Consider the following 16199-nt stretch of genomic DNA (forward strand, 5'->3'; position numbering starts at 1 on the left):
CCATTATGACGATAACGGTCTTTAAAAATGACATCAAAACATTAAAATCGGATCAAAAACACTCGTGTTTAACCGTTTTAAATCCTGTAATCATACAATTGTTGAAACCTCAGCTTTTATCAGCCGCATTAATCATATTCGTGTTCACCATCATTTGTGCAAATAACATTGCTGGAAATTCTTTCTCTTCTTGTAAGTTTTGCTTCAGTGTCATGAATCCGAGCAGGCGATTCTCTAGCGTGAGAACAACGAGCTAGATACCTTGTTTCTCTTTGTCGAAACAAAGGTTTTTAGTACGGGTTTGCTAGTTTTCCACAGTACGAGTACCTGTGTATAAAAACTTCAACTGGAGTCGGAAATACCGAGGTTACGGGTCAGGGTAGTAATTTTAAACGACTGGAATCGCATGATACGTAAAATCACGATCGAGCTGAGTAAATTGATTTACGAGGATCTTTTGACGATAGTAAGCAGCCGAACGTAACTGCAGGTGATGCGTTCGTGCCGGGTTGAATTCTTGCCATTCTCTGTCTGACGAATAATTACGTACCGCGAGATTCTTTGGAAAATACTTTGAAAGAAACCAGCTACAACAACTTATATAATTGTACAGTAATTCAATTTTCCGTAGCGATTCTCGCGAGTCTTTAGTAAAGCTCGGATTCCCCGCAGGTATTCCACGATTAAAAATAAACCGAACACTCGTGCAGCGTTCGTCTTCTAAGCTGACCTCGTTTCCTAACATCAATGACACGTCATGGATTTTGATTAAAACTGAAATAGATTCACCCGCACCTCTGACCATTTCATCAGTTCCTCTGACGTACGATGAGTTGTTTTATCGCAAAACATTTGGTCACTAACAGTGGTGATATCGCGAACCTTGCATCGTCCAAGCAAAACATTTCGAATGGAGGCTAGAGTCAAAGTGGCGTGAGAGCTGCGATAAATGGCAGTAACCTGTACGACGTATCGGCAACTGCAGGTTACAATGTAGGAACGATGAAACGGTAAACGGAAAGGAGTGAGAAAAGAGAAAAGAAAAAAGAATAGTAGGAGAAAAAAATCCACGAAGAACGAAGAGAAAGAAGATATTAACGGAGGAGGAAGCAAACTGTCGCCGATCAGAGATGAGATCTGAAGAAAGGCAGCTCTAACAACGACGCGCGTCGAAGTTGGCACTATCTCCGATCGGAATCGAAAATCCTTAATTCAATGCCGTACGAACGGCGGTAGAAAAGGATTATAAGGTACGCGTCGGGCGGGCCGAGACTTTCAGACATTCCTCCACCGGGACCAACTTGTTAACCGCGAGGTCTGACCGACGTCGTTTGTCAATTGTCAATCCGTCGCTTGACGAAGATCGAAGATGCGCCCGTTTCGAACCCCTCCGGGCAACTCGTCCTGCCCGCAGGGCCACACACGAGGCCGTCGAAGGATCGAGGCGAAACCCCGACCCCCGCAAGGATAATCCCTTACCCCCGACCCCCCGACCCCCGCCTTCGACTTCATCGATAGGACGACAAAGCTTTCCCCCGTATATCCTGCGGCGCCATATGGGGGAAAATTTTATACCATCGTTTTTACGCAAGGCTTAGTTTTATATTATATTTTATACATGTATATCCCGCGGCGCGCTTTTACGACATCGGTATGCCGTGTATACCTGTATCTAAAACTATAATTCGTGTTAACTGCGGTAAAATTTTGCATTTGGAAACTTTGTTTGCGAGGTAATTATCACCTTGTTCAGAATTTGTAAACAATATGTAATTTCTAAAGTATACTTGTATAAAAGTGAATTCGGTCTGGTTGTATATAACTTCACTTTTTTCATTGAAACTCAATTCATAGATTATATACCGAGTCTGTTTTAGATCATTGATCGCGATCAAAATAACCGACGACGCAAGTTTATGAAAAATTGACCCATTTGATCGGAAATTTTATACCAAAACCTCTTGTTCATTATAAAGTAAAGAGACATATAAAAAACAGTCCTACTCGCAAGGTTACAAAACTTCGAAGCACGCGGTAATTTTTTATGGATAACCGTATAATAGTAGGAATTTAAATTTATTTATCTTATTATTAATGTATTGGAATAAAAATCAAATCATCGGAGGCGAAACTTGACAGCCAATAAAGTGAAAAATTTCGAATTTTACAATAAATTTCAATTCAAACAACAGCTTCTCTTTACTACCGATCGCTCACTGTTTTAATCTGACAATGAGATAAACTTTAATGAGAATTCTAAAATTTCATTATGTACAAGAATATGACGTCGATTGAATTCCAATACTCAAGCTAAGCTGAGTGATACAAAAATATGAATAATCCATGGAAAGAAGTAAAAAAAAAAAATTATAATTCGACAGGCTGAAAAATATGAAAATCAATCGACGTAATCGTTTGACCATGAAAACAGAAGCCTGCGTAAAGCATAGCGAAGGATGAAATAATCAGAGGCGAGAGCGAGAGCTGCAGGTGTTACACGGGAGAATTCAAGGATCATGAATTCAAGTTTACAAACCAGAACGCGAGATTAAAAAATTCCGGAAGTTCTCGAACGTCTTTCGTGAGCCGAAGACCTCGAGACTGAAAAAAGGAGGGAAAAGACCGACGCGATTCACCCTCGTTGAATATTTCGCTGTGGCATGTAATGCGACGTCCGTAGCGTCTCAGATTTGCAATTCGCTTGTCTCGATCATGCCAGCGGCATAAGAATTATAGACCACAGAAGGAAGTCTGCCAGTGCCACAAATTCTTCCCTGACGTTATCTCGAGGCGTTCATCTCTCCGCGATTTCGAAGAGATGACTAACCTTCGTAGTTCTCGAGTAAAAGCTGCGTCACTTCGTGTGCCAGAATCTAGTGTGTCAGAGATCGATCGATCAGCAATGATTCGTCCAGCGACTCGTCGCGACTACCATAAATTTTAAACCATTATTTTCATTCGGTTTTTCCCTCCTAAGCTTTACCACTCGATTCGAATGACGTTCAGACGATTTCCACCGACCATCTTCTACGTGTAATAACACAGTACCAGACGCATGTACGGAATAGGCGTATACATCGATGACCAAGGAGTGACTTCACCTCGACACCGCGAATCATCATGCAGTCCTTTTTCGTTCAAGTACACAGGTATGTGTATTCCGGACGTTTAAAAAAATTCACAGTATCTGTGAATCATCGCCGTATCTTCGTATAATCCATTGTCATCTCTCTCGACATCGTCCGCAAACATAGGTACAAACATACATGCCTATATCACAAACAAAGCTGAAGAATCACATTGTATGCACGGCGTCAATCGCGAGATCCGCAAAGCATGCGCGTGCGTCAGACGCGCAGCATCCGCGTTACATCCATAGACTGGACCAAGTTGCAAGAAGAGGCCGAGTCGAGATCAAAACAGATGCTTATCGTCTTGGTAATCGATGTCACCGGTCACGTGACTACAACACCGGGTGACCAGGTCACTGTTGAACGTTATGCACCGTCGTCCTTTTGCCTTACGAACACCGAATGCCAATGAGAATGTCGAAACGGGCGTCATCACGTGGCGGGAAAAAACAAGGAGGAGAAATTAGACGCGAAACTACTGTGAACGGTCGAAAATTTGCGAGTGAATTTCACGTGAAACAAACTGCGTGAAACTATGTTTCGTACATGTCCAGGTCCCAAGACGGATTTCAATGTTCACGATTATACTGTACATGGACCTAAGAACGGATAAACCGCATATTGTATAATGGATATTAATAACGGGATAGAACCGAGGACGCGAGGCTCGCACGAGAAGTTAACGCATCGGGCGATGAGAAGGAACACGTAGAAATTAATGTAACTCGATACCAAAGGGTATATTGTAGTGGTGCAAGTAGCCACGGAGAAACATCTAATAGAGTTATAAAACGACGCGAGACTCGAGAGAGTAAGTTGCAGGTAGGTATTATAGGTAGCTAGGTACTGTAGACGTAGTAGATTATTAAACTGAAAGCGGTGGAACGACTCATATAGGTACGAGCAATTCACACCATTATAATTCACTCGATACCGCCACGTGGCACGAAACTAGACACGTATTGTGCCTGCAGGATGTCCGGGATTTATGCACCATCATTGCACCTAACGGGAGATAATATCGTCACCATATTATACAAGGACTTTCCGTACTGAAAATTCTTCGACTTCGTTAGCAAAGATTCCGCAGTTCGTGCTACACAGATTTTTATAACATAATATAGCGATCAGGATAAGGATTGACTTGCAAGTTATCTTTTCTGACGGTTCGTGAACGAATTCATATCTCGGATACCAGTCAGAGATCCTTTCCTTCCACGGCACGTGTTTCCAAAGCGTTTCGATACACGAGGGCTCCCTTGCGTAGAATAAACCCGCATACGAATATCCCCTTGGGATGAGAACACGTGCCATGCGCAAAGAGACGGGTTTAAAGTTCGGATCACCTAATACCTACCCGGCGTCGATCGGGGGAAAGCCGATTTAGAAAATTATTGCGAGGAAAAACGGATCGAGAAGGGCTTCTATAGGGATTTAGCGTACAGATACTTTGATCGTTCGAGCAATATATCCTCGCTAAATCAAATCCCGGCAACAGGTTATGAATACCTCAGGGTTTCCCAACAAATCCTGCATACGGTGTGTTTTTTTTTTTTCGTTATGAACAGGGTACGAAGTAGGTAATACATTTTCTTGATGAACTGATTGGAATTCTATGAATATAGAAGTGGTGAAAGCCATTGCAACAGATTGGTTTTAAGCTACCTATCATAGTTCGAGGTCATCGGACCGTTTGAGCCCCGTGCAATTTTCACTGACAAGATTCTATTCCAATGATCTTACGGAGGCGTGGAATAATTTATCATTGTAAATGATTAGAAATACTTCGAAAGAACACTTGACTTTACCAAGTGTTTCGAAATTCGTTCCGTTACAGTTCGCATGGTAGGTAACAATAGAATTGAAAACGAAATGTCGACAAATACGTTTCGAACTTTGAGGCAAAGAAACGTGGTAATTTCTCATTCGGTATAATTGTTTTCCCGATGGCGTCAGGAGTATCATCGTCTAGGCTAGACGTTAAAGCCAATTATTATACACGTCAGCGGCGCACTGCACACTCGAAGATAAAATTTTGTGCAGCTCCGTCCCTGTTTTGTAACGCGGCTGGTATTCTTCCAAGCGTAAAACGAGATACCTACTCCGCGTGATTCTACGCGGTTCGTTTGGCGGCGCCTGGGTTCCGTAAGTGCGAAATCCTGGATATGCCGAGGTTTCAGAGAAATTATTAATCAAAGGATGAGAAAAACGACAAGATCCTAGGCGGAGAGGCGAATCCATGCGAGGTATTGACTCGTGGTTAAGTGACACTTGTATCAGCGTGCGGCCCGGAGGCCCCTGACCTTCGACCTGCCCTCCTTCCCCCCTATCCCTATCCTCCCACTCTGCGATTAAATTCCCTCGTCGTCGCGGCTCGCCTGCAGGCCGCCATCTTCGGGAACCCCGTGTTCCGGTCACTGTCAAACCCGCTGTCCAAGTGAGTTGCGATAATTCTGCGCTTTAAAACTTTCCCAAGAGTCTTTCTGGCAATAGCTATGTCTATGCAATGAAAAAGTCTTTCCTACGTATAAGCAGGATCCGAAAGAAGGAAACGATCTGAAGGTTTCACTGTAGGATGATTTCTGAACATGCAAGATCCGAATTTTTTTTTTTTTAAATGGTCATCTAGATTTTATTGAAATTCCAAATTCGAGAAATTTCAGTTTATACATTACTTTATAAATCGTAGATATACGAACCTACTAAAACTTTATTGACAATATGATTCAATTTGATTTGAAGAAACTTATTACTACAGACAAATCAAACTATAGATTTTGTCAATTAAATACAAATTTTTCAGAGCAAAAAACTTTACTGATTCAAGTAAACAATGATGTTGCATAGCAGGTAAACTTTCTGGTTGTAAAATTTCAATCACTTTTCTGGGTATCCGGAATTTCATTATTCTCATATAATATATTACTGCGAGATTTATCCCGGTGGTGAAAAATTTCACACTATCGTCACGATGCCTTTCTATGCGACGGTGTAAGAAACAAGTATATTGTTATTCTTACCGAAATTTCCATTTGAATGAAAAACCATTTTTCGAAAGTAGAGTGATCTGCAACGAATCGATGCTCGGATATCAAGATGCGACTTAGAATTCGCTGAAGATTTTTCATTGTCAGGAAAATTTTAAGATAACTTCATTGCTTCTACAACGAATTTTAAACTCAGCAATAGGTAGATGCATAAATTGTCTTCTCGAGGAACGAAGATTTATACAAATGAATTATTATATACCGCCGATCGTTCGGCGGTGATCCGGGAGTCTTAAGGAACACACGGAGCGGATCCGAGGCGCCCGGAATGTTGGCCGTCCTGGTATCTAGGCGAGTATCTTCTCGCATCGCGATTCGCGCGGCCACCTTCCATGTTCCATGTTCAATGTTTCGTGCCCTACGTTCGGAACGCCGCGAGAAAAGATCCGAAGGTCCATCGAGACCGCTTCGTCGTCGGAAATGCTCCTTTGTGACCAAACTACTGACCGTTTATACCTTTACCCGTAGCCGCCTGGATCCTTCGCCTGTATACGTTACACGCGTTCCCCGATGACAAGCAGAAAGACGTATTACAATACTGTTTGAAATTAGAAGCGGATGATTCTTTTTAGTTTTCTTTTTCTTTTATTGCCTTCGTTTTGCTCTTTGGCCCGACCGCAGGCTCAAAGAATAGTCTCGTACCGAGTGAACGCCATTGTGGTGATTAAGACGACGAAACATGAGAAAATCTTTACGAAAAATCGTGCAATTTATTAGGAATCGGTTTCACGATCGTTTTAACAATTCGTGATTAAGTAGAAAGTATTGGACCAAAATTGAAAAGCAAATAATTATTTCGACGGTGGTTGAAATTTCTTGGAATACTTCATTTAGATTCCTCACAATTGAGTTTCAAATACGCCGAGCTTACGAAAACGATCCAATTTTCCGCCGAATCCAGAAACTGATTGACCCCGATTTAATCCAGTGTGAGGGTTTCAAGGTATTAAGATACGAGCTGCAGGAGGCGACGTTAGGGTATTTTATCAGGGCAGGAAATCTGCTGTACAGTCAGAAGATAATCTTCATTGTGGAAATTGAGTGAACTATATATTTCGAACGAATTTGTAGTGACAGGATTGCGAATGAGAAAAGAGAAGCAGCTGTTTCTTGAACAGAGTTATCCACGTCAAACAAGCGAATGAACTTATTTCGTCCCTTATCTCTGTGTAATTTCTGCTACGTAGGGTTCAAGAACAAAAGTCCAGCTGACTTTGACGCTGCTGTGTTCATAGTCGGGTGATATATTATCATCGACATCCGATCTGTACCTACGTTCCGTGCAGAGGCAGCTGCGAATTAACTTTACCGTAGAAGAGTGGGGATTTTAAAATGTAGCAGAATTAGAAAATAGAAGGCTCGGAACATCGAAGTTTCAAAAATGTGAAAATCTGTTTCATGAAATTTCAAGATGTGAAAAGTAGAAGTATACAGAAAAGTCAAAATGCAGGAAGATCAAGGTAAATAAAGTTGAAATATAGAATCTTCAGATTGAATAAAAAAAGCAAAAAATAAATTCGTCAGAATTCTGTATTTCTGTTTTCCATACTCTGACCATTCTACATTTTAACTTTTCCATGATTCAACTTTCTGCAGCTTAAAATTTTGTAAACCAATTTGACGTTTTCGAAAACCCGATATTACGTGTCCCTTCTATTTTCGGATCTTTTCACATTTTACCCCCGCCAAGATAAAATGATCAAAATTTGTAGACCTTCACGTTTGATAACGCCTCCCACCTTTTCTTTCTTATCAATACGAGCATCCGGATGGGCCGTTATTTTAATAACAGTAATTTGGTTCATCGAATCGGCGATATCATCCCGAGTACGTACCTAGTTGATCTGCAACCGTAGTGCAGAAATCGTGCGTTCGCTCGCCCTAGAAAGGTCCGCGACGAGGACGCGATGACCTTTCGGCAGGTCACGGCTTAGTTCCTTGAGATTTACAGGTAAACGTGCAGCTCCGTATGCAGAGACCCAGTTCACCGGGGGCGATTGGCGTCCTTAATACACGCCGACGAATCGGAGCCGGAGCTTATGGAGGTCGGGAAATCGGCAAAAGCCCTGTAACTGCACTTACACGCCGGGTGGCTGCATCAAGGTGACTCACGATCGAAACACTTCGGCGGCAACGTACATTCGTTCCTACATTAGGACGCATGGCGTGACCCCGTCAAAAACGTGGGCCAAACTCCCCCCAGAGCGCACATGTGCTCGCAAGGGAATTTCTATGTGTTACATAGACGCCTGTAACCTTACACACATGGTTATGTACCTATTCACGTCTATGGCTCGTCGATTCATCGCGGGGGGTGTGTTTTTCCTTAACGGGGAGGTTCCCCTGGGAAGCGGACCGATTGCGGAGGGCGTCAAGGGCTCGATCCTATATCGAGGGGATAAAAGGGAAACTGCGGTACACTGGGCAGCCTCCCCATAAACTGCGGGGATCTTTTGAAGAAAGGTGACGATAGTTATTTCGGAAAGAGGCGATCTGTCTGTCTCTGTGCAGCTCAAATCCCTGCGACTATTATTTTACGCCAAATGAACGGTTACAGGAATAATGAGAGGTTACCTGTAATGAGAATACGAAAAAGAATAACGTGGTAATTTACTGCTTATATGGTGTACGGTTTTAATGAGCGATGAGAGAAAGTGGCGACGCGATGTTGACGACTGTGCGGGATTTTTTAGTTACTTTAATTGGCAAAGTTAACCATCCGGACGGACAAAACGGCATAATAATAACGACGATGGCGATAATTCGCGGAGCAATGTACGAAGCTACTTGACGAATTGATCACGTTGACAAACGAGAAAGATCCAAAGTCTCAGTCATCATTGCGGTGTCTTGTCTCATTAATGTATTTAAATGATCTTTTTCAAGTTATATTGTGAGGAATAAACTTTCTCAGAAAACAAGTGGAACGTGACTGATTGCGAATCCGTGTTTCTCTCATCGATGCAGAAACGTGGCTCACACCGCGGTTCCATCGAAATTGCATCCGTGCCTAAATGCAGTAATTTCATCAACGTTATAAATAGAAATATTGTACATCTTCCGTTACGTTACGGTCCCTGTAACCGCGATTACACACGTCACACCGTATATGGTCTGGAGTGTACTGTATTACATTTGTACACCATGATTAATTCATATTGTCAGTATCGTTCTACCTTTATCCAATTAATTTTTTGACACCTTCGTCATATCTAACTTCCTCGAAATTGCCGCAACGCCTGAAAAAGTGACGTGCGTGACTAACGTAAACTGAAACCTTGCGAAGCTGCGATCTCTTCAAGAAAGTCCTTTGGTTGAGACATTGGAAGCAATTGTTTAGGTACACTTATTTCCCCCTTTTTCTCAATTTGTCTATGAGAAGTCGATGATACAATGGGACCCTCCGATCACACGGAGTGTTGCGCTGACTATCGTGTGTAAGCGTGTATTTTACGTCTGAGAGTTACTTCCGGTCGCGGCAGGTTATAATATACTTGCGAAATAATCCAAGCGCCTAAAATTTGCTACGTGTATCATTTTTATGATTGCGATCATTTAGTAAATACAGTTGAAAGACGAGGCGGAGGAGTTAGATAACGAGGACACGAGCCGAAAGGATCTGGTACGGGTATAAAGGACCTTGGAAACTTCGCCTTTCAAATTATTAAGGTATAATATCCGCTTTGTAGCTCGAGACTTCGGTACCGGAACTTATTATGCGAAGCGTAATCGCTTCCGGTTCTTTCATTGTTACAATATCAAGTTTAATTAATGTCGATTTTAATCAGGATTCAGATAACCGCTTCGGAGGCGACGCTGGGAAAGATAATCGCTGCAATCGCGCTCCCCCGAATTTTCACCTGTCATGGCAATCATATGTGCAGGAACTAGACCGAACTTGAAATCATTATTCGAATATTTCCGTCATTCTTACAGGCACGAAGAATAACAAAAGACGCGAGAAAATAATACATTCATTATCCTTACATTGTTGAGAGAAAAGATGTGTAAAAAAAGTAAATCTGTCAATTTTTATCGTCTCGGAAGAAAAAAGTTTCAAGTCTAACTTTGATCAAATTTAGAAAAATATTGAAACACTTTTCTACTTCATTACTAATCGTCGAAAATTAATGATATAACGTCATAGCGCGAATCGTTTTTCTTTCTATTACAAACGGTAATTCGACTGTTCCACTGTCCTAATCGTCGGAATATGAAGTATAAAAAAAAAATCCGACTCATCTTAGAAAATCAAAAAGGAGAAAAAAAAAAACCTACAAACTAGAGATTTTCTCCAAGAAAGAATTTGTAAAATCCCTCCGAGAAGCGTAAATATAAAATTGACGTTGTTGTAACAAGCCGACGAAAATAATAAGCCAGGCGGCGAAGGCTGATAACCAGAATGACGACCGCGGTAGAATACACATCTATAATAAAATTGATGGACCGTGAATAGGGCGCGTAATCCGATAGTCCCCCGTCATCGTAGAGGCGGTAAGCCTCGGCCGAGAGAAAGAGAGAGAGATCGGGAGCAACCCTTCGTTTAGTCAAATCCCTAGAAAGTACTAAAGGAACCGAATGAAATTTATTTGGATCACTCACCGTGCGGCGATTGGACAGACGTCAGGTTCGCCGCCGCGTCCCCCTGGGGCGCAGTCGACGACTGGCTCGCGGGGGGTTGCAGGAGCAGGAGACCCCGTCCTTTGCCCCCGATGGGTCCACCCCTCCGGGAGCCCCGGGGACGACCCCGTTTGTTGGTTCCTCGTCCGGCGGGACGGACCCGAGATCCGACCGAGCCGGCGAAGGTGAAGTGGTGGGTGAGTCGCGACACCTTAGGGGGTTCGATCGGCCCGGGCGTCGGGAGGGTGGCGTGGACTTGGGGGTGATGGACGGGCGTCGAGACGGGTCCGTCGACATCGACGACGAGTCCTTCGTTGCTCGTGTCGTCCTGAGGGATGTAGGCGCTGCCCTGAGACACCTGAAAGCGGTTTTGATCGTTATTAATCGATGTTCGTCAGCGCACTGAGGAAATAGGAAGTATATTGTGTTACAGGTGCGGGAATTTGGGGATTTCCGATTAGTGTGAATCTTGCAGCACGAGCCAAGGCGAGCGCTATAATCACACGAGTCAGATATCACCCATCCGCACGTGTGTGACGCACGCTATTCTTTTCCAACACCTGTGAAGGAAAGTTTCAATCGAGAAGCAACGAAGGTGCGACTGACAGCGTGGAAAATTGGGGTTAGGTAACTTACGCTCGATAACACAGTGGGCAAAATTGAGTTGTTCGTAAGTGCGCATGCGCCAAAGAAAGCTCCAGTATGTGAAATACAGCATTTGAATTGTGCGCATGCGCCAACGTCGTTTTATCGCACTGTTAGGAAATGGAGCAATTTACGCACGCTCTACAGGCTTCGAAAATCGAATTTTTCAAGCAGGTGTTGAAAAAAATTCATTTTTTATGGTTACTAGAAAAATCTGGTGAAATGCAAGTATCGTTACAATAACGGTTTGGATACTTTTTGAATTACAAGGAATATTTTGTACCAGTAAGTATTTTGTGTGATTACAATTGTCAGTACAAAGTAGTCAACCAAAATCAATGTAACGTAATCACAACAAGAAATTTCTCGAAATGGCAGGACAAATTGTACAGATTTTAACCTTTAGATGCTTCACTTCGGTAACACGGTGAAGTTAAAATTTAAAAATATCAATGATTTACTGTAAAAAAACGCGCTTGGAAAGAGGTATATCTCGCCAAAAACTGCTAAAAGTGATACTCGTATCTCATACGCACTTGCATCAGCGCAATGTTTAAGAATTAATTCGTGAGATTCACCTCTGATCTAGCTGGACTAGCGGGTGCACTGTCGTCGAAGATATCGGAGGCTTCATCGACGATTACTCCGTCCTCAAGGTGGGATCTCTTCGAGTCATTCTGGAATCAGGAAAGCATCGTGATCAATTGTCAACTCAACTATTTTCCCTAGAAAAAGGTGAGTAGTATTAATTGATAATTTAAGACCGAGCAAAGTTGTGAATTGTAGGTTGATCTTTAGAAATTAGGAAAGGTTGTACAAATTGAGAATATACGTAAAATATGGTTAAAATTGATATTTTGATTTTAGATATCTTGTCATGGGTGTTCTGTTGCATCCAGCGATTGTGGGAAATTCATTGGCCGGAGTAATCATTTTCATCAAGACTAGGATGATAATTGAATTAATCGATAAGAATTACAGCTTTCAGTGAAATCTTTTTTCACGTTAAATACGTGAGGATAAGATAATGATAAGACGAAAAAGAAACTAAATTGAATCGATCCATGGTAGCTGTATTGATTTCGAGTTAAATTGATCCGCTTTACTGGAATCATTGCTTCAGTCCTGCTGTAGAAAATGACTTGATCGATTCGGCCAAACAAAAGACAAGATATATGCAGTGTCGTCGAAACGTGATCGTCAAAATTGACTCGTCACCGATTTAGTCTTCGGCAGAAACAAACGTCCGTAGTTTGATTGTCCGGACAAAATGATTTTAATAAATTATTCAAACATTTCGAAAAGTATAACGGTGGCATAAATAAGAGAAGTAAATGGAACGGATCATTTGAATAAGGGATCGTTAAGGGCGTCGCGTGGTACCTTGACCGGAAGCGAGGCTAGCTTCCTTTTCCGGTCCTTCTCCTTGTGGCTCGTCGGCTCAGTGTGCCGTATCTCTTCCATGTGCTGCTTACGCTCTTCGCTCCGTTGGCTATCTGAAATTAAACGGCATCTCTGTATCTGCGACTTTGCGGTCCTCGTATACTTGCAGCCTTGGTGAGATAAAAACCTGCGTTGTTAGTGCCTTCGCACAGTTGTAAAAAAAAAAAAAAAAAAAAAAAAAATACAGATACGAAAGAACCTTGACAATAATGTTACAGTAAAAAATTCATCTAAAAAAAAGCTCTTAAGCAAATGTGTTGAGGAAGGAATTGAACAGAAATTTGCTAATTTTGACATCGACTGCACATATGCACAAAATTCCATAATCGACACACATACCGTATCCTACACTTTTTTATCACAAAATTAGCATAGCCTAATTAGAATAATGAACTTAGACTCGACCGTTCCGCTGTGAATGATTAAAGAGCACAGTGTCGAAAATTCAAGCACCTTGTGCGCCTGAGCATTACGACGATTAAATTTCTTCAAAATTACAACATACTTTTACAGAATTACGCAACTGAGGTCCAATAAGAAATTTCTCATTTTATTAGCTTTTCATGTACCATTTAATTTTTAGTCTCTGTATTGAGTACGTTACGCTTCAAAGATCACATGTTCTTTGAAAATCGAAGGATATGTTTGCTGAGGAATTGAGTAAACAAAAACACGAAACAAATAGTAGTTGCAGCCCCGACATTGAATTTCAGAAAAATCTAAGACCAGGGTACAGAAAACAAATGGAGAAGACATTTTTTCAAATAACTCGATTGTGACTGGGTGAAATTATTCAATAAAATGGTAAATTCCGATTCCTAACAGGGTATCGTGAATCTTCGGATGGTTTTTTTTTATCTTGTTTTATCGCGCGATAATATTCAGAACCGAATTTCTTTTAAAAAAAACCGAGAAATCCGGAAGACCGTTCACTTTCCGTTTCCTCGCAAGATATTTGCTGACCCGGAACATACATAACTGCATTATTATAGTTTTGGGACTACTTGCGCAAGAAAGCGGCTCGCGTTCACAGGTGAAACAAATTACGAGAGAAAATTACTCTCCGAGATACAATGATTCGACGTAAAGAGAATTTTAATATCAAAAACATCCATCCACTGATTCCTTGAATATTATAACGTACAAGGTGCACCTTCGCTCGCACATACCTATCTACACATAAAAATTGGATAAAAATCGTATAAATTCTATGAATCGAAGCTATCGTGAGACACGAAAGCTGGCATTCGAGTAAATCGAATATTTTTTGACGATTCAATTAAAGGCCTGCGTTACCGCCGAAAATACGAACATATCATACCAATCGTGAGCGATGTAATAACCAGTTACATGATACAAGTATATTATAATCGATAACCATATATACGATACGAGATGGGCATAAGATTATTCAATAAAAATACAGTGTCTCTCTCATATTTATCTCGTATACGTGAAAATATAACATATACATCTCCGCGTTACACGCGCACCTACGTACGTACATCTAATTAAGACACTAGACGCTGACAAACCGTCGTGTCTCTAAGCAATTCAAAAATATTTACGAATATCCTACACTCTCTTTCCTGCGCACGGCTCGAGAGCAGAGGTACAGATATAATAACTGCTCAACGAACGTGAGAACTAGCCATTTAGTCATATACCTGTATACTGCATGTATATACATATATACGTATGATGCCACGAGGAGAAGTTATATCTTTTAACTACGGGTTCAGGAAACCGCCGAATTATCGGTTGCCTCATACATACACGCACACACACGCACACACACACACACACACACACACACACAGACAAGGACAGGGAGGAGCTAGCAAAGAATTATGTCTCGAAAACAATTAAGATCTTTCTTAGATTCTTTCCTCGAGTTTCTCCTTCTTTCTCATTATGCTCAACTATTCGGCGTTATTGTTACTAAGTAGTGAATAACGCACTCGAATTGTCGGAACTCGCGACACTCTGCGTTTGAAAAATATATCATTCTTACGTATACCTAACAGGGAGGACTATTTTTATTTTTACCTTTAATTTTTTTTCACTTTCTTTGGCATGGTTGAATTGAAAAATTAACAACAAGTGCTTTTTCGCTACGTGGAATATTTTGCTTGTTTGAATATTACGTGTATCAGAAGAAGCGAAAATTGCACGACGTAATTCATCGCCGGACGGACACGGAAACGATAGCCATGGTTCATTGTTTTATCATATCATATCCTTCCGCTGTGATATGAAGTTCCAAATCAGCACGCTCGATCAAATAAAATACATATATGTATATACTAACTTTTGCTATCATCGCTTGCGAGTTTCTATGCCTTCCAGTTGAAGGCATATATATGAAGCATGAAATTTCCTATAAGAATCTGTATTTAGATAGTTTATAAGTCAAACCGTCTACGAAAAAAAAAAAATTTGAAAATTTATTTAAACGGGAAATGGAAAAAATGAAACAGACACCTATAAATATCAATATTAAGAGCTCGTATTTGGATGAGATATTCGATTTGAGATGCTTTACGTTTGGAAAACAAATTTTTTTAAATATTCTCTTGGCACAACCTATATACGGTGTATGTATTCCTCTTAAATGAATTACGCTTCAGATATTTTAATCTTACGTTTGTTACACGATGTTCATGATTAATCAATGTATCCGGGTAACGAGGTTGAATAAAATCGGAACGAATGATCTTTGTACAACGGATCGATGAATAAAAATGAAAATACAGGCTTGACGATGAAAATTTGCGATAATTACTGTATTATTAAACAGACTTGCAGGGGTTGATAAATAATTACTATCGTATACGTGGTGTCTACGCCGTTGCGTGTTCTCGTTTGCTGATGATTACGGATAAAAATTAAATCCTCGACGCTGTGTTAAGGTATAAAAGACATAAACGCGAAAAAGAAAACTCGAGTTCTAGAAAGAATAAAAAAAAAAAAAATAAGCAATTATCCTAAATTAACAAGAAGATGACTACAGCTAAAACAATAAGGTGGATAATGGGAAAAAAAAGAATAATCATCGACTTACATTTCGCTTCTATTTCCTCGTCGTCGAGTAGCAGAGAGACAACTTCCTTCGGCTTCAGGGTGTCCGGTTTGAAATTACCACCGCTGATTACCATGCGTTGAATCTACGGGGTTTATATACACGTTACGTTCACCACTTTTACGGCTTTATGGTGCGCACACCCATGCAGGCATACCGCGTGTGCGTACCATGCAGTTATAATATGCCGATTTAACCATGCACCAGACTGTGCAGCCTGCATTTTAAACC

The 16199-nt window shown here is 41.1% G+C and overlaps 1 protein-coding gene across 4 annotated transcripts in view; it reads right to left on the reverse strand.

Moving 5' to 3' along the window:
• The window catches only part of LOC124303229 (chromatin-remodeling ATPase INO80), a 37212-nt gene that overhangs the window by 1653 nt on the left and 19360 nt on the right, over window positions 1–16199 (reverse strand). For 3 of the 4 annotated variants that reach the window (XM_046760198.1, XM_046760199.1, XM_046760200.1), the window contains 4 exons: window positions 15951–16053; window positions 12827–12939; window positions 12022–12120; window positions 10781–11156 (listed from right to left, as the gene is read on the reverse strand). In XM_046760198.1, the coding sequence (XP_046616154.1) occupies window positions 10781–11156; window positions 12022–12120; window positions 12827–12939; window positions 15951–16053 (691 nt within the window). Of the gene's footprint in view, window positions 1–10780; window positions 11157–12021; window positions 12121–12826; window positions 12940–15950; window positions 16054–16199 lie in introns of those variants that run through there. The other variant, XR_006907869.1, reaches the window with a different exon arrangement.

The sequence above is a fragment of the Neodiprion virginianus genome, chromosome 4, assembly GCF_021901495.1.
Source record: "Neodiprion virginianus isolate iyNeoVirg1 chromosome 4, iyNeoVirg1.1, whole genome shotgun sequence".
Lineage (NCBI taxonomy): Eukaryota > Metazoa > Arthropoda > Insecta > Hymenoptera > Diprionidae > Neodiprion > Neodiprion virginianus.